Source organism: Mytilus californianus, unplaced genomic scaffold (assembly GCF_021869535.1).
Source record: "Mytilus californianus isolate M0D057914Y unplaced genomic scaffold, xbMytCali1.0.p SCAF_19, whole genome shotgun sequence".
Taxonomy (NCBI): Eukaryota; Metazoa; Mollusca; class Bivalvia; order Mytilida; family Mytilidae; genus Mytilus; species Mytilus californianus.
Window position 1 is genome coordinate 1,227,181 of NW_026262667.1, and position 26,948 is coordinate 1,254,128.

Here is a 26,948-nt window from a genome sequence, read left to right on the forward strand (position 1 = left end):
AAAAGGTCGTCGACGTCTCTCACGATTTCTTCATATGAAATATATATAGACAATCCTTAACTGGTTTTGCAAGGACGGCGATGATATATTAAATCTTATATAGTCATGGATGGATACGCCATATCCTTTGTTTTTTCTATTGTTCGTATGTGTGTGAACAGTCAAAACTCCGGAAAAGAGAGTTGTTTATTGTTGTAGAAGAATATTCGGATTCCTCTTATAGCCAAAGCAAATGGAAATCACTGTTGTCGAATTCATGTAATGCTTGTTTTGTCTATACGAACAAGAGAAAACAAGATTGCTAGTATATTTTCAAATTTTAATTTTGATTCTTTTTAAATTTCATACCCTGTTATAAATATATTTTGGTCATATAATTCTTCTGACCAAACTCAAAATATTGCTTATAAGGAATGTCATGAACAAATGAAAGTCACATGAATGATATATATATAAAATGTACAATGAATTGAGACAAAATAACCGTACATCATGTTTCAAAAAGTAGAAAAATAACTATACACATTCTCTGTACAAAAACATTAACAAACATAGACAAAACAAATATCAACTTTGGTATAAACGATTCTTCAATAGAAAAAAAAGAGTATTGTAAAAGAGATTAAGACAAACAAAGAGGGTCTAAACGGGTATTTTATGTATACCAATGTTGTTTTCTGATGTTTCTATGAACACTAACTGCAATATGAAATCCTAAAATCAGTAGTTTATCACTGAAAGTGTTCTTCATAACAAATTCTGAAAGTTTTGTAGCCTGGTATCCCGGCCCAATCTCTGGGTTTCGTCGGTAGTGTCAAACAGTGAGCCAGGATCCGATACTAGAAGTTTTGCCAATACCATGTACCCGTTTAAATCCTCATCAAGGAGTATATAATGCCACAAAAATGGAACAAGAAAGACTAGAGATCTCTGCTCTCAGCAGTATGTCATATTCATATGTCGTATGACGGCATAGATTATCATATTCATATGTCGTATGATGGCATAGATTATCATATTCATATGTCGTATGATGGCATAGATTATCATATTATGCAATTGTATTATGCTTGTTTAGCACCAACCCACCAACCACAGTCCCAAATAAACATGTAAATTCAACAATTCAGCACTGTATGAAATGGAATAATGTCACGTGATATGAACTAGACATCCAGTTCCGACAGAATTATTTCATAGTCTTTGTCATCGTTCATTTGATTGAGTTCTATTACAAAGGTAGATTCGTGAGAATAATGTCGTACAATGTTGTCATCTAATCGTACCAGTATTCTGAAAAATAAAACATGCATAATTAATGTGAATCAAGCTATAAATGTTTTCACTGAAAAGTTGGTATTTCAAGCAATTTACTATACTTTTATACTGTTTCATGGTGGACAGATTTATTACCGCAGAAACTACATTCCTTTAGGGAAATTATCTATCCACGACAATAGTGATTGGTAGTCCATATAAAAACAACTAATTGAGCAATTCTTAAATCTAAATGGTTTGTTCAAAATACTTTAGTATTTTTCATGTAAATAATTGTTGAGCTTGCTACAAATCCGTATGTTTTTTACTTTCTTTAATAATCTACCGGTAAGCGGTTTTATTATCACCTTTGTGTTGCCATTGTAACAAAATAAGAATGTTATACTAGTATAGTCTCTTTTATCGTGATAATTTTTTTAGCATGTGTAAACTTCACAGGGTTGTAGGAATGTAACCTAACATACCAATGTAATTTTACAAGTATAAAGGTTTTATACATAAAATGAATTTCCATATTCTATACTTAATATGCTGCATTTTTTTTAATATAAATAAGTTGAATAAGACATACCCCTTCTTTGATCTTTTGTAAGTACTTTTGACTGTGACAGCAGGTATTTTATACTTCTCTTCAACCTTTAAATGAAATAAATATCCTTAATTCTTTAATTCACGTAATTCTTTACACACCATCTATATTCTTCTTTTAATAGGCATCATATTGCTAACGATATAATCATCACTGACATAATAATACTTAGATGTAATTAGGAAGGCCTATTCAAAAGGTTAACGATTTAAAGATGAAAACACAAAGTAAACTAGGCAAATATGAATGCATTTGATATTTTATAATTAGTCATGATGATGATGATGATAATAAAAATAGTTTTAAAAGTAACTTACAGCTTGAAGAAGTCCTTGAAGAGTTGGTGTGCGTAGCATGAGTGCTGTATAGATCGTTTCATGTTGTTCTCGGACATACAATAACACTGAAAGAAAAACACAACAATATAATTGCATAACAGAAAATTAATAACCTATATAAGTGTTTTATTGTCATGTTTTTATTTATTTTTTTGTTATTTTCAATTTAGTGATATTTAAGTTCCAAAATTGTATATAAAGATCTTCAACAGCATCTTATAATTGGCAATAAGTAAGCTACAACAGAATTAATGGTTATCTCTGAAAAACTGTACCTTTTGGGAGATCGTGATAATATGCATCTGTTCTGCTTCTCTTTGCAGGCGGACAAAGTATATCTTCAAATCCTTCTGCACTTGTTAAGCTGTAAAGAATTAATAGTAAAATTATATCTAGAACTCATTTGTTTTCCAACCTCAAAAACTAAAATCACCGGTTTCCTAGTTTTGTGGTCTAATTATTCTGAACTCTTGAAAAATTTATCGATTTTAACAATTTGTTTACAAGAGCTTCATGTTTTATATTAAGGTTATTACTTTTCATTTTCTACAAACCGATAAAAAATTGTCTTTATTTTTGTAACAAATGAAGGTAGATCAAAGTTGTAAAGTTAACTGTGCCCTTACCTCGAGTTTCCATCATCATCTGTCACACCAATACTCAAAGGACTTGCCTGGAATAAATAAAAACATTGGTTCATTTATATGTAAGAAAAAGCACTGATACATTAAATTAGTTGCATGGCATTTTACAGACTTTATGTTCATATCTTCTAAGAATTTCAATATCAGTTTGACTAAGACCAATTCAGACTGTTAGTGTAACATTTAAATATTGAGACAAATATGGAATACTGAGTAAAAAAACTGGTAAATGTGAAAAATTTCGATTAAATGAAATCTCACTTTTCAAAAATACTTCGTTTCTGCATCATGGAAATGGCTATAATTCCTCTTTAGAACTTTAGAATCAAATAACAATGGCTTTGTTCTGACTTACCTTATTGTTGCTGTCATCTTGGTCACTGACTGGAGTAAACAAAACCGGAAATGTTTTTGTGTCGGCCATGCTGTAGAAAGCAGATCGTTCGCATGGTGGCCAGTGCATTTCCATCTCACTCCGTTTTCCTGGTAGAAAAGAAATTGTAAAAAATGTAATCAAAATTCTGAAAAAATTTTACGACTTTTCCCGTTAAATTTTCTTATAGGTCTTTTTTCAATTGAAGTCCTTTTTATACAAACTTGTATTTAATGAAATAAAATAAAAATATGTATTGAAATGAAAAATAAACTTAAATGTTTAACGACTTGAAATGATGAACTTAAAAAGACTGGATTATACTCACGTTTGACAGTTTCTTGTCCGTCTTTAGTCCTAACAGTTCGTCTCTTCTCTTCATCTCGAGTTTTTCTTTCAGCTCCCTTGTCACAGAACACTTTGATTTGACAATACCCTCTATGGATAGGGTATATATCTTTTTGATTTTCAAATGTATCGATCTGAATGTGTAATGGAAGTCCCTTTAAAGAAAAATGCAAACATTAAACACAATTGGTTTATAAATTATCTAGCTATATTAAACTAAATCTTCTTCAATTTTTTTAATATGCATTTGTCATTCTGCACTTTGAAATTGACGAAAAACTTATAACGGCAGCTAATGCGTGAAATACATAAATTGGATTGTACGTAAATTTAAGTGTCCCACTTCAGTTTTGGTTTGGTTAACAAGTAACATACATATTACAATTCAGATTAGGCATAGATGTATGTTCCAAAAACTAATTTTTAGTTGTGTTAGTATTGACAAAAGTCTCAATTATATTCATATATTCAATTTCCAACAACTAAGAGCATGAAATTGATTTTGATTGCATTAGTAATTTTTCTTGTAACATCATAAAAACATAATGGGAAGTTGATCAAGAATAAAACCAATACACACCTTGACACCTTTTTGATTGCTGAAATCTGTGCTGAGACAGTGTACCGCCACATTTACCTGTAATCATTAAAAGTTTTATTACTTAAAATGAAAGAAAATCGATGAAAAAGCCATTTATTTTCGTTCAACACTGATGAAATATTGGTGATTAAAGCTTAACATATCAAAGTGTTTGATGCATCGATGTTGAAGATATAAACTGTCGTATTTCGTATCCAGAAGCTATGTCGTGATAATCTGCATGTGTTAATTTGCATGTGTAAATTACTTTAAAAAAAGTCTTGACAGAAATCATTCAATTATTTCTGCAACTTACAAAGCAACATTTATTCATTTGAGAAAAATGGCAATGCTGTTTTAATATAAAATCATTCTCGTGTGAAATACTGTCGTAAACAGAATCAAGGCGTTATTTAAAATCTTTAAAACAACTAAACATTATAATGTTAATATTGATTGATATGTCTGTATACCTTAACATTTGAATCTCTTGGATTCCATTTGACAGCCACGGCGTTAAATGCAATCTCGTTTATATTACTGGCCTGTACACCTTGACTGTCCTTTGTATCTGAAAATATCAATACAATGTTTCATCAGTAACACAATCGAAACTATTTCCGACTACGATTTGCTCTTCAAATTCGTATTTGATTTGGCTAAACAGCTACTTCCATTCAAGAACCACCGACGCGTCTCATGTAGACGAAACGCGCGTCCGGTGTACCAAATTGTAAGGCTGGTATCTTTGATGAGCGTTTTGCCAAATAATTTTACTATCAAGTTTTACAAATTAAATAATATTTCAAGAATGGATTTCCATCTTATTCCATAGTGAGCAACACTTTAAAACTAAAAAGAAGTAATATACAACTTTAAACTATATATTTTGCTTACCAATATCAATGACTCTCTGTTTATAGCTATGCTGCCGGGAATGCCAGAACTCCCATGCCTTTCTCTCATCCTCTAGTGATTTGTCGTCCCTGAACACCACCATGATTACTGACTGTAAAGTTAAAAAAAAATATATTGGTTTCCAGATGAGAGTACTGTTTACAAAAACAACGAATAGATTTATGGATTCATCAATGAGTCAATACTGAAGATAAGATCTTCTACAAGTGTATCAAGTTCACCTTTTCCGAAGTTAAAGATATTGATTTTCATTTTTGTAAAAGAATAACCTATTTCTTCATTTCTTCCGTAAAACCCAATACTGTAACTCAATAAACAAATAACTGGTAATAAAATGTTCTGAAATGTACACGTTGCGATGTTTGATAAAAAAAATCACTGATACAAAATAAGATGTGAACTAACTATAACAAGGATATACATGTATGCTCTTACCTTAACCATTTGTGATGGTGGTAACCTGTCCCCTGCAAACTCCAAGCTTAATGCATAATACTGGCCTGTAAAATATGAAATAAGTTGTTAAATCTATCATTTCCCGTCTTTTCTGTTTTTCCCTATATTCCAGTTGCCTAGACCTAAGTTAGACTGTGTTCAAACTATTTATCTATGATTCTGACGATTATTCTATCTAAATGTAAAACATAATATTTTAAAAACGTTTAGAAGTTAAAAAATATACTAAGAATTTTACAAGCGAATAAATCATATCTAGAGTAAGTTTTTACCTTTGTTTACATAGGTGATTCTGTCTTCATCAAACCGCACGGACGTTGAGATCGGAGTATCCATAAAGTAATTGTAACCAGTCGGATTTATTTCTCTGAAAATAATAATTTGTAAATTATATACATAAAATATCGCTAGAATAATTTAACCTCAAAATGGTTTTTTCATGGAACTTGACTTAAAGGTAAATACTTTTTAAAGTTTTCCTGCAAATACATATATCGTATAAAAATCACAGTTTTTCCATCAAAATCTTTGAAAATATAGGAACATAACTTTGACTAAATTACTTACAATTTTGGGATCGTTGGGTGATATGCGGTCAGTTTGTCTGACGCCCATCGTTGTTTAGGATATAACACTGGTGCTGACTTCCGTCTTTTGCCAGTTTTCTGAGGTGCAACAGGAGTCTCTTGGAAATTATTGTCCTCCTTACTATAAACCTACAAAATTTAATTTGTCTTCATTAACATATGTGCAATTACTATTTCGATGAATTTTCACTTAATTTTTTTCACTATTTTATATTTAAGATGAACCCTGAAGTCCTTCAATAATCAAAAATTTGTACAAAATCCCTTGGGTTACGTTTACAAAAACATATCATTTTTATCTCAATTATATCATTGGCAATACCAATTACCAAATTATTACATTTAATGAAAATCGTTTAAGATAATAATCAGTTGTCTGATTTTTGTTCTCACGTCTAAACTTTAACAATTATATGTTTTCTGATAAAGATCTATGGTGTAAATCTATGTATTAACTTGGTTTAATGAAGAAGAATAAAAAATAATGGAGCTGAAATTTATATTTTGATTAAAAATATCGTCGTTGGATTTCCCTATTTTCAATTTTGATTTCTGTTTAGATATAATATACTTGTAATTATTACCTAGAACTGATGTTTCAAAAGTAAAATTAAATTTAAAAAAAAATATTGATCTCAATGTTAAAAGATGTGAAAGATGGTTCTCACCAATGAGTTCTGTTGTTCCGTCGGAGATAAGCAAGGTTCGTGATATCCACTATCAGGAGACTTCATTGTGTAGTTTTCTTTGATATTGGTAGCATACGGGTATGTCTGTGGATGTGTTGGTTGATGATGTTGTTGCTGCTGTTCTTGATAAAACTGCTGCTGCTGTATAAATCGTTCCATCATTATATCTCTGTCTACTACCTGATTCTCTAATGATGACGTCACTGGCGGATACATATAGTTGCTGTTCGGAGAGTAGAAATTGTTTGTCGTTACTGGATACGAGTTCTGTCTCATTGGCGTTGTGGTAATTGGTTCTTGAATACTAATGCCAGTAGATTGTTGTAGACTTGCTAAATGTTGCAAATTATTCACCAGCATATCTGGAAAACAATTTGAATGAGCGACTGACATGTGAAGGGACACAGGGTCCACTTCTAGTACTGTATGTGAACCTAAACGATGAGACATGCTTTCACTATCTTGTGTTGTCAACGAAGTTGTGACTGGAGATACCGTATTTGGCGCCGTTAAAGTAGCCGTTGAGACACTTTGGAAATCCTCGGGTTTTTCTATAGGGTCAGACACACTATCGTCACGTGACATTGCACTTGCTGATATACCGTTATTCTCATTAGTCAACGGTACTGTACTGCCCACGGGCATTGTCACGCCTTGTTGACTTACTTTATTTTTCATTATTTTTTCTGAAAGTGCTTTAACAATTGTTCTAGTTGGTCTTGTTTCATAAATATTTCTTTGTATATCATTCTGATGTTTGTTTCCATTGTTTTTATTTTTAATTGATTCGTTATAATTTGGGAGAATTTTGTCACAGTTTGTAATGATACATGAATCTGATGGTGGGGATTGCACTATTGATGTGGTATAAATGACTGCATCTGAATCGTGATTTGAAGCACTAGTTGTAATACATGATGATAAATCCTCTGCAGATGAGAACACAATGTCATTTTCATTCCTCGCTTCTCTGTTATTCGTTACATTGTCTAAAATTCCCTGAGTATCCACAAGCTCCTGAAAGTTTTAAAGCACATATAATTGGAGATGCAAAGCATTATGACAATACATATTGTGAAATTTTCTGGAAAAAAAAACAATACAAACATTTTCTAACAGAATTTTGATTGCGTTTGTAATTCTACTCATTTATCTGCAGTTCCGTATACTCCAGATCGAATAACCGAGCCTTGTTGTCATTCAAATGTTTATAAGTTAATTGTTGTGTTTTTCGTAATACGTGTTCTGTTATTTTAACTTTTGTTTTTATACATAAAGTAATGATAAGCCTCTTTAACAATTAAACAATTATAGAAATAATAGAAAAGTCGTTCAAAAATATTAATTTATGAGCAAATTCCTCTTCATTTTTTAAAGAAACATGTAGAGATATCACTGATTGATGAACTTGCTCCTAAACATTATTTCTTTAAATATCCATTCAAAAAGAAGTATGTCATAATATATATAAACTGCATGTTATTTATTATAGCATATTGCTGAGTGATGCACAATTTAAAAAATTTCCTATGCATCTAAATAGTCATCATAGGGTGGATTAGGTTGAACTGTTAAGAAGCGTTATGATTGAAAACGTTTTAACTTATATCAGTTATCTATGTGGTACAATCAAGAAACTAGTACGAATGTTACAAAAAAATGTCAAATTTTACGACTGACTAGGTTACAAACATTCAAGCTATATTGCTTATTATGATGCATATTTCTTGGGTGAAATAATATCTTTCTAAAGAAAGAAGCCTACTTCTTATGAATCATTGTATCTATCCAAAAGTATAAAATAAGATGTGGTAACATTGCCAATGAGACAACTATCCATTAAAGTCCAAGAGACGTGTATATAAGCAACTGTTATTATTATATTTTTAGCTCTTTTTCAGTATATGTGTGATTTTCTAATCCAAATGGTCATAGATTTGTTTGGTTTTTTTTACTTAGCTGTTCATAACATTTACAAATTCTGATTAAAAGACAAAACTCATGCTTCAGTTGAAACTGCCTTTTATTATGAGAAATTATTTTTTTAAACAAATTACAACAAAACATATTAGTCCTTATATTCAAAAGGTATATAAATGTGTCTTGTAAGCTGAAGATAGTTGGTTTATCCTGCATGTTTAGAAGGAAAGTTTTAGTTCACATTAGATTATGAATGTTTACACAATAAGAGTATTTCAAATAAACTTTGTAATATTGTGCCTTGCTCAATTACTTAGAAATGGTTTCTTTTCATAAACCTCTAATTTACTGAAGAACTTAAGTTTTCTGCACGGAAGATTTAAATGGAATAGTGTGGTTGTTTTTCTTACGTAAGAAAGTGTGATGAGGCGTGTTTAAATTCAAATTCATTCCAAATAAGTATAAATGCATAGAAGCTTAATAGAGCAGAGAACCATCAGAAACACCTTATATTGCTGGAAATAATAAACTACTCCCTAAAAGTATAGCATTCAGCAGATAAACCTACACATAGATGTATTTTATCTCAATATCTATGTCTACTCCTACAAAACACATTCAGTTTGAATCAACAATCCTAAGCAAATTCTTAGTCTTTTTAACTTTAATGTATGCAATATGTATACGGAGATGTGGTATGATTGCCAGTTTGTTTTAAATGGATATTTAGAAATGTTTCTTTCAATTGAATACTTCGATATGGTTTTTTTTTCCCTTCATTTTATATTTTGTTTATTAATTAGGAAACATGTTTCATTCCATTTGGAATTGGCAAAAATTGCGTGCATGAAGATATTTAAAAAAAATGTCATTTGAAACCAAAATGACAAACATTTATCATCTTTATTAATCTTTCTTGAAGAGATTAAGGTAAACAATACAACAATAGCATGTCAATATTCAATTTTTCCTGTCATCATAATTGAAAATATGTATTTCAAAATCTTCAAATGAAAGTCATGTATTAATTATTAGATCAATGTCAATTTGATCAGATACGATTCTACATAACATGATGTTACTAATTAACAACCATCTCGAGGCTAAATTAACTGTACTAATTATCTACAACTTTATTGACTACTATCAGATAATTTTAAGATGGTAGATTTCGATCAATTTCAATATTTTTACCAGACCGGAAGGTATTTTACCCAAAGTTTGAATTGTAAAATCAATACGATAACTGTATCACTCATAATTATGAAATTAACATCAATTGAGATATTTTACCTGGCTTGTGGCCACAATGTCCTCTGATTTTGATTTTTCCTGCATTTCTTGCATATTAAAAAATCTGTCAACTTCGGTTTGCAAGACGCTCATGTAGTCATTCGATCCATCGCTTCCCTGTAAGTCCTCCTTTTTGTCCCTGAAAAAAGTATACGGTAATGTCACAGTTTTCTATACGGAAGTTTTAGCATACCATTTGAAGATAGCTTTTAACATGCAATTTTACATGCTTTACAATTAACATGCATTATACAACAATGTCGATTTCAACCTGAATAATCCGCTACACGAAAACTACAATACAAATGATCAATATTTATTTTTCATTTGACTAAAATCTCGACATAGGCTATACTTTCATCATAAAAACTCCAGGCCAACAAGACACTTATGTTGAAATATTTAATATGACAACGATCTTAACTTCACAGTTTATGAGGTCACACTTGACTGGTACCAGAACTATACACGGGAAATTTATTCATATAAGGTTTACTATAATTAACATAATATTCACCATTCAAATTTCTAATTCCTCAATTATCGTACTTTAAATCGGAAAGAATAATATTGTATTTCGATTTTATTTGTGGTTAAAAAGTAAAATGACCAATTAATGTACGACTCGAAAAGCTGAGTTACATATCGTATGAAGGCAATTTATTTCGACGGAAGAAACGGTTTGTAAGTTTACCTAAGTGATGCACCATTACACGTGTTCACTAAAGTATAGCATTTTTTTAATTGAATGTAAATATAACTATTGATTTTCAATGCAATATTAAAAGCATCGATCACGCATGCCCTCACATGTCAATGTGTTGTGTGTTCGGTATATAAGACGTTAAAATGGCAATAAAGTTCTACATCATACAGTTCTACATTGGTCGCATGATACGGCTGCGGCATGCCAAGATTGATTGATTGTTGGTTGCTTAACGTTCAGTGGCAAATATATCATGCCTGTTCAGGACGCCAAGAAAGAGAGTATTAGAGAATGTATGGACACAAATGTGTAAGCTGCCAAAAAAGGACGTGTAAGCTCGTGGCTTATAACGATATATTATAACCGACAAAATTGCATGACATTGGTTTACTTAAGCAACACATCAAAAGATGACTTCTCATCCAAGCAAGTGAAAAGACATATTAAACAAATGATTTATCAGACTCATGAGATCGAACAATAAGATGGACATAAAAAATGGTTTACAAACAAGAAAAACAAAATACGTCTGGTCGTCTTCCTATTGGATTATACATATCCAAACAATGTGTCCACTCGTAGGATATTATTACACACTTACACCTTATTTAAGGTAACATGATGTATAGAATTCAGAAATATATATGGTACTGTTTCTGGCGAAATTATCTTTTTATTTATATTTTCATTAATTTCTTTTTTTTATTTGTTTCAAAAGAGTCCAGGGGTAACATGAACACTGGAAGTATGTAAGCGGCATAACTTCTTTGAAACAATGATGCAAAGAATCCTTGAAATTGTTTTTATAATGTCTAGTTTTTAAGGTTTAAAAGTTGCTTTTTAAATCGCCTTGTTGCCACAAAATGTTTATTAAAAAGTCTCAGTATAAAAGCTAACTTATTAAATTAAGAGGTTGTTTATGGGTATATTATCTACCATATTAAAAAGGGCACAATACATTTGGGCAAAATCATAAGCGTGACCATGGTATCATTTGGGCTAACACTTTTGGAGTCAAATTTTCATTTGGGCTAATTATTTATTAACCTGTACATGTAAATTACAACTTACATAAAATATGGTCATTGGGAAACCATGCTAGTTTGAAAAGAAACAAATCTTGAAGTTTTACACCATTTAGTTGAAACGAGTTTACAGAGAAGATTAGCCATTATCACAGTATCACAAGACTTCTGTTTTTAAAGGCTGTTAGATTTAAATTAAGGATCAGAATCAATCTTTGAGAAAAATCTAAAGAATGTACCTTTTTAAATTTTAGTCTAGCTGTTTTATACCTTCACGTTGTACATAGTTTAATCAATATAGTTGTGATATAAAGACTTGTCTTGCTCAAAATCCTACTTTCACAACCCTGTGGTGAGCAGGGAGCAGACACTGTATAGCAAATGGAATGGATATATAAAACGATAAATTTTATAAATAGAATGTCATTTATTACATATAAAATATTAATATATAATCAAAATATAAATATTTTACATGTAATTTACTTGTGAGGATTAGCCCAAACGTCGACTTTAAAATTAAGTCCAAATGTCGAATTGCCATTGGCCTAAGCGTAATTTTTTTAGCCCAATGTTACACCAATTAGCCCAAACGTGCATCTCCCATTAAAAAAGACGAGCTACGATGGGAGCAACATAATACGACCGCAACATGCGGGCGCATAAAACGATGAAAAAGTGTGCATTAAAAGCGTGGACAGCATTGTGCACGATGCAGTGGTTCTATACACCGTGTTATGGCACTACTTTCTGTCCATTTTTAAAAACCCTTGTAGCTTTGGAACTGTGAGATTAAAGGCGAATTTGCTCAATAATTTTGACAGCTCTAATAGAAAATAAAATCGCATCCTTATTTGGAGAAAAAAATCTAAGTACCATGTTAGAGTGCAGTTTTTGACCCCTTTGTACATTGTATTTGCGAAGTCAGCGCTGCTATGAATAACATCGAACAATGCAGCGAATATTTTTATAAAGAACTCAAAGAAAGAAAACCAAAACAAAATTGATCAGAGACTCTTATTGCCGGATTACACATAATGTTTCTTACGCCAAGGAGAATGGTCTTTACTGAACATTTTTATATATTTAAAAATGGGAGGGGGTATCTATAAATACTACATAATGGGAGTTTCACAGATGTAAAAGGTGATCAATCTTTCTGTGCAGTATAAAGGACCTTGATTGAACATTGCATGGGAGTTGACTTTAATTTACATTAACACGACTTCCTAATTACTACTTTAGGTTGTAACATTCTATAGTACAGTCGTATTTCTGAACATATAGTCTACCTTTTAATGCCCGGATACAGTCAAAAAAACTGCACGCGTGACAAAAATGGAAAAATTAATAGCAGGCGCACAAATTTCGGATCTAGGATGAGTTCATTGCACAAAGTGTTCATAGAATTATCAAAATCATTAAAGCCTTTTGTTATATTAAATGAAATTAATGTGGCTGATTAGAAAAATATTAGAGGTTACATGGAACCTTCCTTGCACTTGTCATTTACAATATCGAAAATGTTTCAAAAAGGTAATGCTTTCAAAAAATAAATATTCTAGTGATTACTGCAATCTTGGTGCCAAAAATGTAGGTTCTCGATTGAAAATAATCACAATTTAAAAAAATAGATGTTTGATTGATATTTTCTTTGTGCTTCATAACTTTGTCGACTATATTTTGTAAAAACTATCATTTAAATTAGATGAAATTCAATTCTCATTTGACAGGGTCACTCAACTTTAAACATCTTTAAAATATATATAGGATATCAAATTTTACCGTGATAAACTGTTTATTTATTCAAGAATATGTATCATATATTAACCTCCTGTTAAATGTGTCCGAGTTTGGAAGAAGTGAGTAATCCAAGTCTAGTTCACCACCCCAAAATACGAAAAACTGAAAAAAAATTACCTAATTTTACAACTGTTACTATCTTTTGGTGATAAAGCTTCTATGCAACTGGTATGCAATTCCACACAGAAGAAGTGACTTTAATTTGTTATTAATTTGGCTTTCCAACGGATATGATTCGAATCTGAAGTCTTTAGCGTACAAAATTATAAGCCTGGTAACTTCGATGACCCCTTTTAATCAAAATGTTTGTCCATAGACGATGTCCGGTTTACAACCAAAATAAGGAAAACGGAAAATTAGTTTTATAAAAAAAAAAATGTCACGCCTTCTAGACTTCCGGCGTAGGCGAATAAAAAAAGTAGTGTGTCGGTCATAATTTTAAGTTTTATATCCTGGCAAAAAGCAACAACATGATATTGAAAATGAATCTTTCATACTTTTTTCAGTAGTTTGCCTTATTTTTAATCAATGTAAGCATCAAATTCGCAAATTAGACTAACCTTACTAATGGCATCTTCAGCAGACATAAAAGGTGCACTAATGCATTTTAAAAGAAGATAGATATATGATTCAAATTAATATATAGTTCATGTTCAAATGGTTTAGATCGCGTATTCTTTTGCTTCGTCATTACATCTTGTGTAAGATGATTTATATTGTAAATTAAATGTTACGCAATAATTTTGAAACAAATTTGCATAATTTTAATTTGAAACATGTCTGTTTATTATATAGTATTATAGGTGTAAGAATGTCGAAGCCTTATAGAAATATATATAGACTGCTTTCACATTTGGCAAGAGAAAATGTTAAAATATATTATGTTCTCAGCATTCAAATACTCTTTTTCTATAGATATTCAAGGTGTCAAGCCTGTATTGATATTCAAGACCAGGTTAATATAATAGAAATATTAGCATATACACCGTAAATATCCTTCACAAGTGCATATATATACACCGTAAATATCCTTCACAAGTGCATATATATATACACCGTAAATATCCTTCACAAGCGCATATATATACACCGTAAATATCCTTCACAAGTGCATATATATACACCGTAGATATCCTTCACAAGTGCATATATATACACCGTAAATATCCTTCACAAGTGCATATATATACACCGTAGATATCCTTCACAAGTGTATATATATACACCGTAAATATCCTTCACAAGTGCATATATATATACACCGTAGATATCCTTCACAAGTGCATATATATACACCGTAAATATCCTTCACAAGTGTATATATATACACCGTAAATATCCTTCACAAGTGTATATATATATACACCGTAAATATCCTTCACAAGTGCATATATCTACACCGTAAATATCCTTCACAAGTGCATATATATATACACCGTAAATATCCTTCACAAGTGCATATATATACACCGTAAATATCCTTCACAAGTGCATATATATATACACCGTAAATATCCTTCACAAGTGCATATATATACACCGTAAATATCCTTCACAAGTGCATATCTATACACCGTAAATATCCTTCACAAGTGCACATATATAAAACGTAGATATCCTTCACAAGTGCATATATATACACCGTAAATATCCTTCACAAGTGCATATATATACACCGTAGATATCCTTCACAAGTGTATATATATACACCGTAAATATCCTTCACAAGTGCATATATATACACCGTAGATATCCTTCACAAGTGCATATATATACACCGTAAATATCCTTCACAAGTGTATATATGTACACCGTAAATATCCTTCACAAGTGTATATATATACACCGTTAGTATTGTTCAAAGACTCGGAGAAGATACAAAGGGACATTCAAACACATCAGTCGAAAACATACTGACAAGTACATGGCAAAAACGAAAAACGCCCACAAGACAAACAACAATATACAAAACACAGCATAGAAAACTAAAGACTGAGCAACACGAACCCTACCAAAAGTTGGGGTGATCTCAGGTGCTCCGGAAGGATAGAATGATCCTGCTCCACATGTGACACCAGTCGTGTTGCTCATTTAAGTTCAAATCCGTTGATAAGTCTATTTCGGTAGGTCACATTCGAGGAAAAGAGGCCGGGATTGTGGTTACGATAATGGAAACATATCCATCCCTATATCAACTAATATTTATTTTATTTGCTATATGTAATATAGTGATACCTGAATATATAGGAAACATTACAGGAATATAAGATCACTTAAAACCTTGGGTCACAGTGTTTGGCTTATAAATATATAAGTCGTTTATACTAATTGAATGGTGCTTTGTTTTCCAATATCCTTGTACTACTAACATTCAACGTTATTTGATTGTTGTACACTTCTGACCAAACGGTTGTACTTCATGATCTATTTAGTATTTATACATACACATAAAGCCATGATCATATAATCTGAAGCTATTACCAAGAAAACCAATGAATCACAAAAAAAGAGGTTAAGGTCAGTTGACCCCCTATAAGACTAATATGTACACCTTGCATTGATTGTATATACCCAATATAGTTTGCAAATTCTCAAAGTTACCGAAGAACTGACCTAGGCAAGAATATTTAACACCGACATTTGAACAATGAAAATGAGGTCAAGGTCAGAAGGCGTATACAATACCACACAGTGATTTTATGCCCAAATTAATAAACAATGAAAATTTGGTCAAGGTCACAGGACCCCTGTCAGAAGGACATGCTAACCTTAAATGCATCCACTCCATAGACAAAATGTAATAGATTCATCACCCAAAGTAACTTAGAAATGGACCAAAACGAAGACAACACTAATGACTATAGCTCCACTCCTTTTACTAAACTAAACTCGGAAGGTTAAACCTATGCGTTTGCTGAATGTTTCATTAACCTCCATTTAACCTTCTTAACGTTTCTTGATTTGACTCCATAAGTATAGAGATATTTATCCTAGAGGTGGCAAGAACTAGATTTGGATTGTCGAAAAATTCAAAACATAATACGGTGTTTTCTTTTTACTTGTAACCCCTTTCTTAAGTTAGTGTCGAGTAATCTGACTGTAACACACTGCACTTTTATTCCAATACAAGAAGTTATATGGAAGTCCGCCTCACAATTTAAATTAATCAGTCCTATTTCGGTAGAAACACAATCGTATTTGGTTATTATACAGAAAATAACCTTATGTTCTTACAAAAACACTCTTAGATGTCTTAATTCACAATTTTATGACTTAAGTAATGCCTTGCTACACATATAGCAAAAATGAACACAGATTAATGATCCATAAAAATGAGGTCAAGGTAAGACGAACCATTTTAGATAATCAACTGCACATATAAATAATGATTATATACATCACATATTGGTGATATATAACTTATAACTGAGAATCTGATAAAATCCAGAAAATTTCGAATTAAAGAATTAAACTTAAAAATGAGGGCAAGGTCAAAGTAAACTGTTGAATAGACACGTACGGCGACCTATAGTTGTTTACTTCTATGTCATTTGGTCTCTGGTGGCGAGTTGTCTCATTGGCAATCATACCACATCTTCTTATTTTCATAAAGTATACAAGAATGAGGTCAAGGTTAAAGTAAACCAAGTCAGATAGACATATACTCCAACATATAGTTGACTCATAACTTACAGTAACCGAGAAACTACTCTTATCACGAAAACTAAACGTTTATCAAAGAACCATAAACATAAGGGCAAGGTCAGATGATTCTGTCATACGGACAATGATTCAATGTAATTTTCTTATTACTTATACTGACAAAGTTGACCTAATTATGATATCTTTGACATATGAAGCAAGAAATGAGATCGATGAAGATAAATTCTTATAACCATTTCTTATATATATATAGTTTGGTCTTAATCCCTTCCTATAATGATTACTAAGCTCACATAATCACAGTAGCTTCACTTTGGTGAATGAACAAAGAAAATGAAGCCAATGTCAGTTGAACCCTGTATTCACGGTATTAATATTGGTAAAAGTTTAACTTTCAGATTTTTTTTCGCACAAATTCTGTTTTATATATTAGAATTATGATATCTGTTATGGACAGATTTAGGTCATGTTGGTCAATCATTTGCTTTATATGCTCAAGAAAAAAGAAAATAAATAGTAAAACTTTTTTTTAAATAAGTATATTTTGTTTAATCTAATCTTTATTGCAAAATTACACCCATAAGGGTCAAGCAATACAAACAATTATACATTTTAAATACAATATAATACAATACAATATAATAGAACATATTTTAAGAGTTCAATTTTAAATTTATGTAAAAAAACACAATCATAAGCTTGTCTGACATGGGTCTGACCCCCTCAGTTCTAAAGACTGCTTAATAAAGACTCCAATATGACAAACAAGTTCAGGGATGGGGTTTAGAATGTGTTTTAGTTTATTAAATGCATCAATATGTTGAAATAATGGTACATAGTCTTTTAGATAAGCAAAAAAATTGGAACGCAATGATATGTTAATGTCACAATACAAATAATACTGTGATGCAAGATTGTAAATAATGCGGTTAACCCACCAAAATTAATAATAAACAAGAATGTGTCCATAGTACACGGATGCCCCACTCGCACTATCATTTTCTATGTTCAGTGGACCGTGAAATTGGGGTCAACACTCTAATTTGGCATTAGAATTAGAAAGATCACATCATAGGGAACATGTGTACTAAGTTTCAAGTTGATTGGACTTCAAATTCATCAGAAACTACCTTGACCAAAAATTTTAACCTGAAGCGGGACAGACGGACGGACGAACGGAAGGACGAACGAACGAACGGACGCACAGACCGAAAAACATAATGCCCCTAGGTGGGGCATAAAAACAACTCAATATTGCATTTGTTAATTCTTGCTTGGTGTCTTCATCGTGGTTCGCGTTCAGAGTTTATCTATCAATCTTTTAATGTGTTATTGATATGGAATACCATGAGACTAGATACGTCTGATAGAAATTCAAAACAAAAGTTTGCACATATGCTTTTCTGATGACAGGAAACACTAATTTTACCTTTAGACTAGTCTTTTATTTGTGCTAATTAGTCCGAATGGTTAGGTAATAAGAGTGAATTCTTCGGTTATCATATATGTATGCTTCTTAGAAATGTCAGGCTCTCAGGTTAAAAATATAAAGGGACATTAATTATGTAACTTTTTTGTTATGTAACTATCCATTTAAACGATTTTCCTTTTATTATTGGAAGGATGTATATCTATAATTAAATTTCAAGGACAAGCGACCGAGTGGCTGGGCGATTAAAATTTTAAACGAACCAAAACAGAAATGTGAATGAGGAATTCAAGGAAAAAAGTAATTTTAAATTAGTAAAAAGAGTTTTTCCCATACAACTATAGACCCTTCCCCTTTTTGTTGAAAACAAAAGAACAGAGGGACAGCTCGTGTTAACTACAATTTTGTAAGTGTAATGATAAAAGCAAGAACTCATAATATAAAAAATAAACATACATTACTAGTACTCTGATTATAATACAAGTGCACATTGACATCAGTTCCGGCACTCAACTTTCTCTGAAATTTCATTAAAATCGATTTAGCAGTACAACTAGCAGTTGCCAGAAAAGAAGAACGGATAACTTAACAGCTCATCAATTATTCCTCAACTTTTTCTATCATGCACAGACAAAGACTAACCCCTTCTCTATTTTCAGTACTAAACATGTACATACCTAATGAGTTCTTGTAATAAATGAAGTTTTTCTCCTATTTTCAGTCCACTCTTATCTAAGGCGGGTAGGTTGATGTATTCATGTAATAAGGCGGCAGCGGATGATTGTGTGTCCTCACCATTAATAGAGTTTGTTGCAGCCAATGGGTGTCCGAAAAATGCCCGAATATCGTCCGGTGGGCCATCCTGTTCAATATGTCCTTTTTTCTCTGGCACGTTGTTGTTTTCTGAAAGACCGGCTTTGAGTTCTTCGCTGAAAAAGAAAAAGAAACACTTCTTTCACATGTGGACTGTATTGTAAAAATACTTGTTCCTCTACACGTAAATCCTCCCCCTTCTTCTTACCAAGGTTTTAGCAGTGAACCAACATCGGTCATTTTGTTAATACATTCCCGTTTATGATTTGTTGTGTTACACAAGGGTGGATCTGAAAAATGACTCAAATTCATGGTTTTAATCTTTACAAATAAATAAGTAGCACTTTCATAAAGGGTAGTTTTAATTATTAAGAGATTTTATTTATGATCTTATTCCTTTAACGTATGTTTATTCCACGTAATTATTGTGGTACGCTCTGTTGCCTCTCTATAGACACTCCACTTGTAAGGCTTAGATGTCTCAAACATTTAAAATAACTATATATTCAAACTGTTTTAATCAGAAAACACGTTGTTGTGAAAAAATTTGAATTTTGACTACCATGAATACGGTTATGAAATTCACATTATAAACAGCGAATCTCAGGTTTCAATTATGAAGTTATGTAAATTTATATTTTATAAAAATACCAAATAAAAACTTAATCATGCATATAGATTATATGATTCACGATATACTTTATTCTTCAAATTTTCCTATACTTTTCATTTATATAAGGCATTTTTAACAAATGTTTTTGAATTGTCAATTTTTACGGGTTCAATTTTGATAGAGTTACTCTATATACATTTATAGACTTAATCCATCATTTGCATATTTTATGTAATTTTTTATGATATAAGTTGTGCAATAACAAATGTAATCATTTTGGTGGGTTTTTTCATTTAAATTTGTCATATGCATAAAATATTTCATGTAAATCTTGAACAATAACTCATCTAACGTAAAAAAAAAGAGTGTATGCTTCGTACAGAACAGGTAAGGAGAGAATCCTTGACACCATCTTCATTAAAATTGATCGTACAAGTGAGATGGTACCAACAACTAAACTAACATTTGAGATTAAATTTACAATTGAACATACACTTACAACTGAGGTTAAAGTTGAAGTTTAGAACACTCTTTCATACAGTTTGTTTTTTCGTAAAACATGAATTCTCCATGCTTCGGATAGTTTCCAAAAATTAAACTACAGTCGACCCTCGTTATCCCAAAGAATTAAAATATCAGGAAATTTATGATAACAGAAGGACATATATACAATTCTATCAATTAGGATAGACATTTTTTACTTCGAAATAACAGGAATTTTAAGATAAATTAGCATTAGATATAAACTAGAGCCAATTGTATTTACATTCAACCAGCAAAACCTAAGCAGACTTTGATAGTGTTATCGACCTAAACATTGTTTTCTATTGGAAATTTCTTCATCATCAACAAAGGAAATTTAGTCTAATTTTTTTTCTACATCTCAACATATTTTATTCATATATTCAACTATTTCTTTAACATAAAATATTTACACCATTTTGTCAGTCCCTTTACATGTATAAGAGTTTGATTTTGGGGCAACATCGACACCTTTATAAATCCTGAATATTTTTTATAAAACGGCTAGGGATTGTAAGACCTGTCTTTGGCCTTAAAATATCTAGATTCTTTCCATTTCTTTTTTATATATTATACTTGGATATTACTAATACATTTACAAAGTTTTAGATTTGTATCACAGGCACGTGTCTCTGAAAAAGATACCTATATAAAATTGAGAATGGAAATGGGGAATGTGTCAAAGAAACAACAACCCGACCAAAGAGCAGAAAACAGCCGAAGGCCACCAATGGGTCTTCAATACAGCTAGAAAATCCCGCACCCGGAGGCATGCTTCAGCTGGCCCCTAAACAAAAATATGTACTAGTTCAGTAATAATGGACGTCATACTAAACTCCGAAATATATAAAAGAAACTAAAATTAAAAATCATACAAGACTAACAAAGGCCAGAGGCTCCTGACTTGGGACAGGCGCAAAAAAAAAAAACCCAACCCTCCCCCTATACCTCTAGCCAATGTAGAAAAAACAAACACACAGCAATATACCTTTATAAAGAGGTATCAGACAAGTGCCTGTGATTTGTATATATAAAATATATAAGGAGGCATGATTGCCGATGAAAAAAACTATCCTGGCTTTAGACAAACGTGCCAGTCAAATCCCCCCTTTTAACTCGGAACAGTGGCGTATTAGTAGAACATTAGAACAAACTATAAAAGCTCAGTTGAAATGGACTTGATTCGTCAGATCGGTCCTGGTTGAATAGTTATTTTAATTTGAGAATTTAACAGACAAAATTGACAATACTCTAAACATTGGCTATCTTACGTAAATGTTGAAATTATTTTAAAGTTTTGTATTGGTCTAAATGTCATCACACTAATTCAAACACTATACTACTGCCACAACTTTATATTTACTTATTCCATTGTTGTTCCTTTGACACACATATCTTATTGAGCGTATACATACAATATAAACTGCTCTAGTAATTTTATTTTACTGCCTCTTGTATGAATAACTGTTAAACAATCTAATTTTTTTTCCAGGTGGGGGCAACATCGACATTGTTTCATATTTTACAACTATACTCTGCTCGAGTAGCCTGACATTTTACTGCAATTTCCGATTATAACATCTTCGAAATTCATCTTAAAAAGTAGTTCTTTGCTCCATGTATGCGATTAGTAATAAATCGTTTGACACTGGCTACCAAAGTAAATTCACAAGTCTTTATATACCAATTATAAAAAGATTTATATTTTGAACTGTTAAATATAAACCATAAGGCGTACCATATTGTTAAAGCGTGACTGTGACCTTCTCAAATAATAAAGAATAAAAATATAGAACTTTAAATTACTAGCTTAGGAGACGAGCCCACACATAAAGACTCATCAAAATGTGTGCATTTGTTTGGATTTGTTGTGGAGCAATCTGAGTTGTCAAATCGTTGAAATATTGCAATAGTGTAACGACTCATCCGTTCGTATTTGTTTGGCTTGTTGTCCATACTACAATGAATCAACGAGGAGGAAATAAATTTCAATATTTATTTCATTTATTTCAGGAATTTTTATTGAATATCACAGTTTATTACCTGGCCTATATTTCATTAAATTGTCAATTGCTTTGACTTTATTCATAATTGATCAGATCGAATTATTTTTCTGTTTTCACTAATATTGATTGACAAGGCAATTAATCCGAGGAAAATAATTCAACAAAAGTATCAATAGTTTTGTTTATGAATTAGCTTGACAATACACGTCTTGTGTAGCCTATAAATTCTTATATTCACCAATAATACATCAACTAAAGGTTGGAGGACAATTGTACTATTCAATAACTTGGGTTATACAGATTAATCAATAAAATTGATACTTTACATACAAAACGAATTCTTGTTCTTTCAATAACACCAAACAGACAAAAGCTTAGTCAATTTTAACTGTTAAACCAAATATGTAATAAAATGTGCATTCATTTAGAAACCGAGATGAGGTAATTGGTTGTCCATCAAAATAAAGTAGATAACATAAAGAATTGTCCTTCAAACCAGAATACATAACATATTTGGTGACCTTTAAAAAAGTATACATAACGTAAAAGCAGTGTTCCTTATCATAAACGCAGACTCCTCCAAACTAAAGTACACAGAATAATATAAATGGTTTCAAACCAGAGAATATCACATAAAACTAGTGTCCTTCAAATCAGAGTTCTTAAAATAAATGTGATGTCCTTCAAACTAGCGTTCTTTATATAATAGAAGTGTCCTTTAAGATTTAGCAGTAGTGTGTAAATCGTTTCAATGAACACAGCGTTTGTTCATTTCGTGTATACACATTTACTGACCGTCTTGTCACAATAAAATATCAAAATTAAATCAAAGTTTTTTATGCTTACGCGCTTCATTTAGACTATAGACCCACAGAGTTATAGCTATTTATACAACCAGTTGCGAAAATCCGTTCTTATGCGCAAACATATGCATCAAATGTGTAAAAAATCTGAATGAATCATTTCAGTAATTACCTGTCAACAATATGTAATCTTTATAACATTGTAATATTCAGTCATAATAGTTAGGAATATGATTGATTGTTGCTTGCTCTACGTTCAGTGACAAATATATCATACAAAGTCAGACGAGGGCAATTTAAACAATATAAATAAGAATAAGGAGATGTGGTGTGGTTGCCAATAAGAAAGCTATCCACTACAGTTCATATGACGTTTAGAATTTTAAAAGCCAAGGTGGCAATGCTATACGCACGTTAATGTCATTAATCCATGGGATTAATAATGATAAACTATTTATATTGTTATTGCATATGTAAGAAAAGATATGACCTGCAGGTTAGACCAGGCAGAGTTCGAGTCGTCATTGAAAAGAACATTTTACAATGCACTAAATAAGTGGCTAGAACGTGTCTTCGTTTTTTACTAAAAAGGCTGTCTAAGTTTTCATAACCTATGTAACTTTACATATTTTTCTTGCGGAAAAAACCTATTGTACTGAAATATCATGAGGGTCTGGATGGGGTCCTTCATTTCTGTATTCTTTAATTTGACCATTTTTCTCTATTCATTATAGTTTGCCCATTATTCTCTATTCTTTATAGTTTAGCAACCAATTATTATCTATTCTTTATTTTTTTGGTCCATTTTCTCTATTCTTTTAATATATCTTTTTTGCCCCTTATTCTCTATTCTGTCACAGTAACCCCCATCCAGACCCTCATATCATTATGGGAGGTTTTCTGTATTTCTTGTTTCAGCATATACTTTCATAGTGTATTAAATAGTGTAATTTCAATCATGTCTCAAATATACTCCTCCTAACTTTAATGATTTTTAATTGATTTTTAAGACCTTATGAAGTATGGATATTATTAAATTTAATAATGATTTAACTGTTGTCTCCATCATCATGACATACATTGTTATTATTTATTTTTTGTAGACAAAATATGAATCAAATTTATACTAAATAGGACATTTCACTAGTTTAAGTAGTGCAAAAAATATCATGTCTGAATAATTTGTTAATGAGATGTCAATACATGTATGTGCACCAGGTAATATTTGTTTTAATGTACTTGTGAAAATTGATGTTTAAGTCGAGGAAATTTGTTTATGCAAATGATATTAATGTTGTAGTTTCGTGAATACGTATATTATCCCTTCAATTTGTTAAAGTAAACATTAAGAAAATCTCTTTATTAATGTACAATGTTGAAAGATGTTTGTTTTTCGTTTAATATTTGAAGAACTTCTTATTTTTGGGGTTTAATACTTTCAAACATGAATACAAGCTTTTAAAAAACTGTTTGAACTAGTCTAAGTTACATAAAAACAAATCAATATAATAACTTGAAATATCCAGTAGGACTTTTCAAAGAATTTTTTTTAATATTTTACGGTGAATTAAAGTGTTCATACAGTAATTCAAATACACACCTAACAAACTCCATTGAAAAGATACATTCTACATTATGCTCTGTACATACAAAGCTACACACTGCTAGTTACTCTTTTGACGATATATGATTTGCATATTCAATATCAATATATGTGTGTGCAAAGGACATTTTAATACGACTGATGCTTTTAAAAGATCATTTATTTCAGTGATTTGTAGTTTTGATGTCAATTTCTGAAACTTGCCGTAACTTCTTTAACCATACAAAAATGCAGAATAAGTTTATATAAAAACTAACTGCATAAAATTGTCTGCAACATCGTTTTGTGTTTTCTTTTGTTAAAGAAGATCTGTGCATATCAAGGGGTGGTGAATATAAGAAACGGCATCAATAAGATGATCTGTACATGTCAAGGCGTGGTGAATGTAAGAAACGACACCAATAAGATCTGTACATATCAAGGGGTGGTGAACATAAGAAACGACATCAATAAGATCTGTACATATCAAGGGGTGGTGAATATAAAAAACGACATCAATAAGATCTGTACACATCAAGGGGTGGTGAATATAAGAAACGACATCAATAAGATCTGTACATAACAAGGGGTGGTGAATATAAGAAACGACATCAATAAGAAGATCTGTACATATCAAGGGGTGGTGAATATAAGAAACGACACCAGTAAGAAGATCTGTACACATCAAGGGGTGGTGAATATAAAAAAACGACACCAATAAGAACATCTGTACACATCAAGGGGTGGTGAACATAAGAAACGACATCAAAAAGATCTGTACATATCATGAGGTGGTGAACATAAGAAACGACACCAATAAGAAGATCTGTACATATCAAGGGGTGGTGAATATAAGAAACGATACCAATAAGAAGATCTGTACATATCAAGGGGTGGTGAATATAAGAAACGACATCAAAAGAAGATCTGTACATATCAAGAGGTGGTGAACATAAGAAACGACATCAATAAGAAGATCTGTACATATCAAGGGTGGTGAATATAAGAAACGACACCAGTAAGAAAATCTGTACATATCAAGAGGTGGTGAACATAAGAAACGACATCAATAAGAAGATCTGTACATATCAAGGGTGGTGAATATAAGAAACGACACCAGTAAGAAAATCTGTACACATCAAGGGGTGGTGAATATAAGAAACGACATCAATAAGATCTGTACATATCAAGGGGTGGTGAATATAAGAAACGACATCAATAAGAAGATCTGTACATATCAAGGGGTGGTGAATATAAGAAACGACATCAATAAGATCTGTACATATCAAGGGGTGGTGAATATAAGAACCGACACCAATAAGATCTGTACATATCAAGGGGTGGTGAATATAAGAAACGACACCAAGAAGATCTGTACATATCAAGGGGTGGTGAATATAAGAAACGACACCAGTAAGAAGAGCTGTACACATCAAGGGGTGGTGAATATAAGAAACGACACCAATAAGAAGATCTGTACATATCAAGGGGTGGTGAATATAAGAAACGACATCAATAAGAAGATCTGTACACATCAAGGGGTGGTAAATATAAGAAACGACATCAATAAGATCTGTACATATCAAGGGGTGGTGAATATAAGAAACGACATCAATAAGATCTGTACATATCAAGGGGTGGTGAATATAAGAAACGATACCAATAAGATCTGTACATATCAAGGGGTGGTGAATATAAGAAACGACACCAGTAAGAAGAGCTGTACACATCAAGGGGTGGTGAATATAAGAAACGACATCAATAAGAAGATCTGTACATATCAAGGGGTGGTGAATATAAGAAACGACATCAATAAGATCTGTACATAACAAGGGGTGGTGAATATAAGAATCGATATCAATAAGATGATCTGTACATGTCAAGGGGTGGTGAATATAAGAAACGACATCAATAAGATCTGTACATAACAAGGGGTGGTGAATATAAGAAACGGCATCAATAAGAAGATC

At 31.6% G+C, this 26,948-nt stretch overlaps 1 protein-coding gene across 3 annotated transcripts in view; it reads right to left on the reverse strand.

Moving 5' to 3' along the window:
- Positions 1 to 305: 305 nt before the first annotated feature.
- LOC127727037 (grainyhead-like protein 1 homolog) overlaps positions 306 to 26,948 on the reverse strand; it is a 34,808-nt gene continuing 8,165 nt past the window's right edge. For 2 of the 3 annotated variants that reach the window (XM_052234436.1, XM_052234435.1), the window contains exons 2-17: positions 19,317 to 19,568; positions 10,014 to 10,152; positions 6,780 to 7,817; positions 6,092 to 6,240; positions 5,797 to 5,891; positions 5,504 to 5,568; positions 5,048 to 5,159; positions 4,624 to 4,721; positions 4,151 to 4,207; positions 3,551 to 3,725; positions 3,205 to 3,332; positions 2,832 to 2,878; positions 2,481 to 2,569; positions 2,185 to 2,270; positions 1,850 to 1,914; positions 306 to 1,293 (exon numbers count right to left, since the gene is read on the reverse strand). In XM_052234436.1, the coding sequence (XP_052090396.1) occupies positions 1,167 to 1,293; positions 1,850 to 1,914; positions 2,185 to 2,270; positions 2,481 to 2,569; positions 2,832 to 2,878; positions 3,205 to 3,332; positions 3,551 to 3,725; positions 4,151 to 4,207; positions 4,624 to 4,721; positions 5,048 to 5,159; positions 5,504 to 5,568; positions 5,797 to 5,891; positions 6,092 to 6,240; positions 6,780 to 7,817; positions 10,014 to 10,152; positions 19,317 to 19,568 (2,722 nt within the window). In that variant the 3' untranslated portion in view covers positions 306 to 1,166. Of the gene's footprint in view, positions 1,294 to 1,849; positions 1,915 to 2,184; positions 2,271 to 2,480; positions 2,570 to 2,831; positions 2,879 to 3,204; positions 3,333 to 3,550; positions 3,726 to 4,150; positions 4,208 to 4,623; positions 4,722 to 5,047; positions 5,160 to 5,503; positions 5,569 to 5,796; positions 5,892 to 6,091; positions 6,241 to 6,779; positions 7,818 to 10,013; positions 10,153 to 19,316; positions 19,569 to 19,660; positions 19,819 to 26,948 lie in introns of those variants that run through there. The other variant, XM_052234433.1, reaches the window with a different exon arrangement.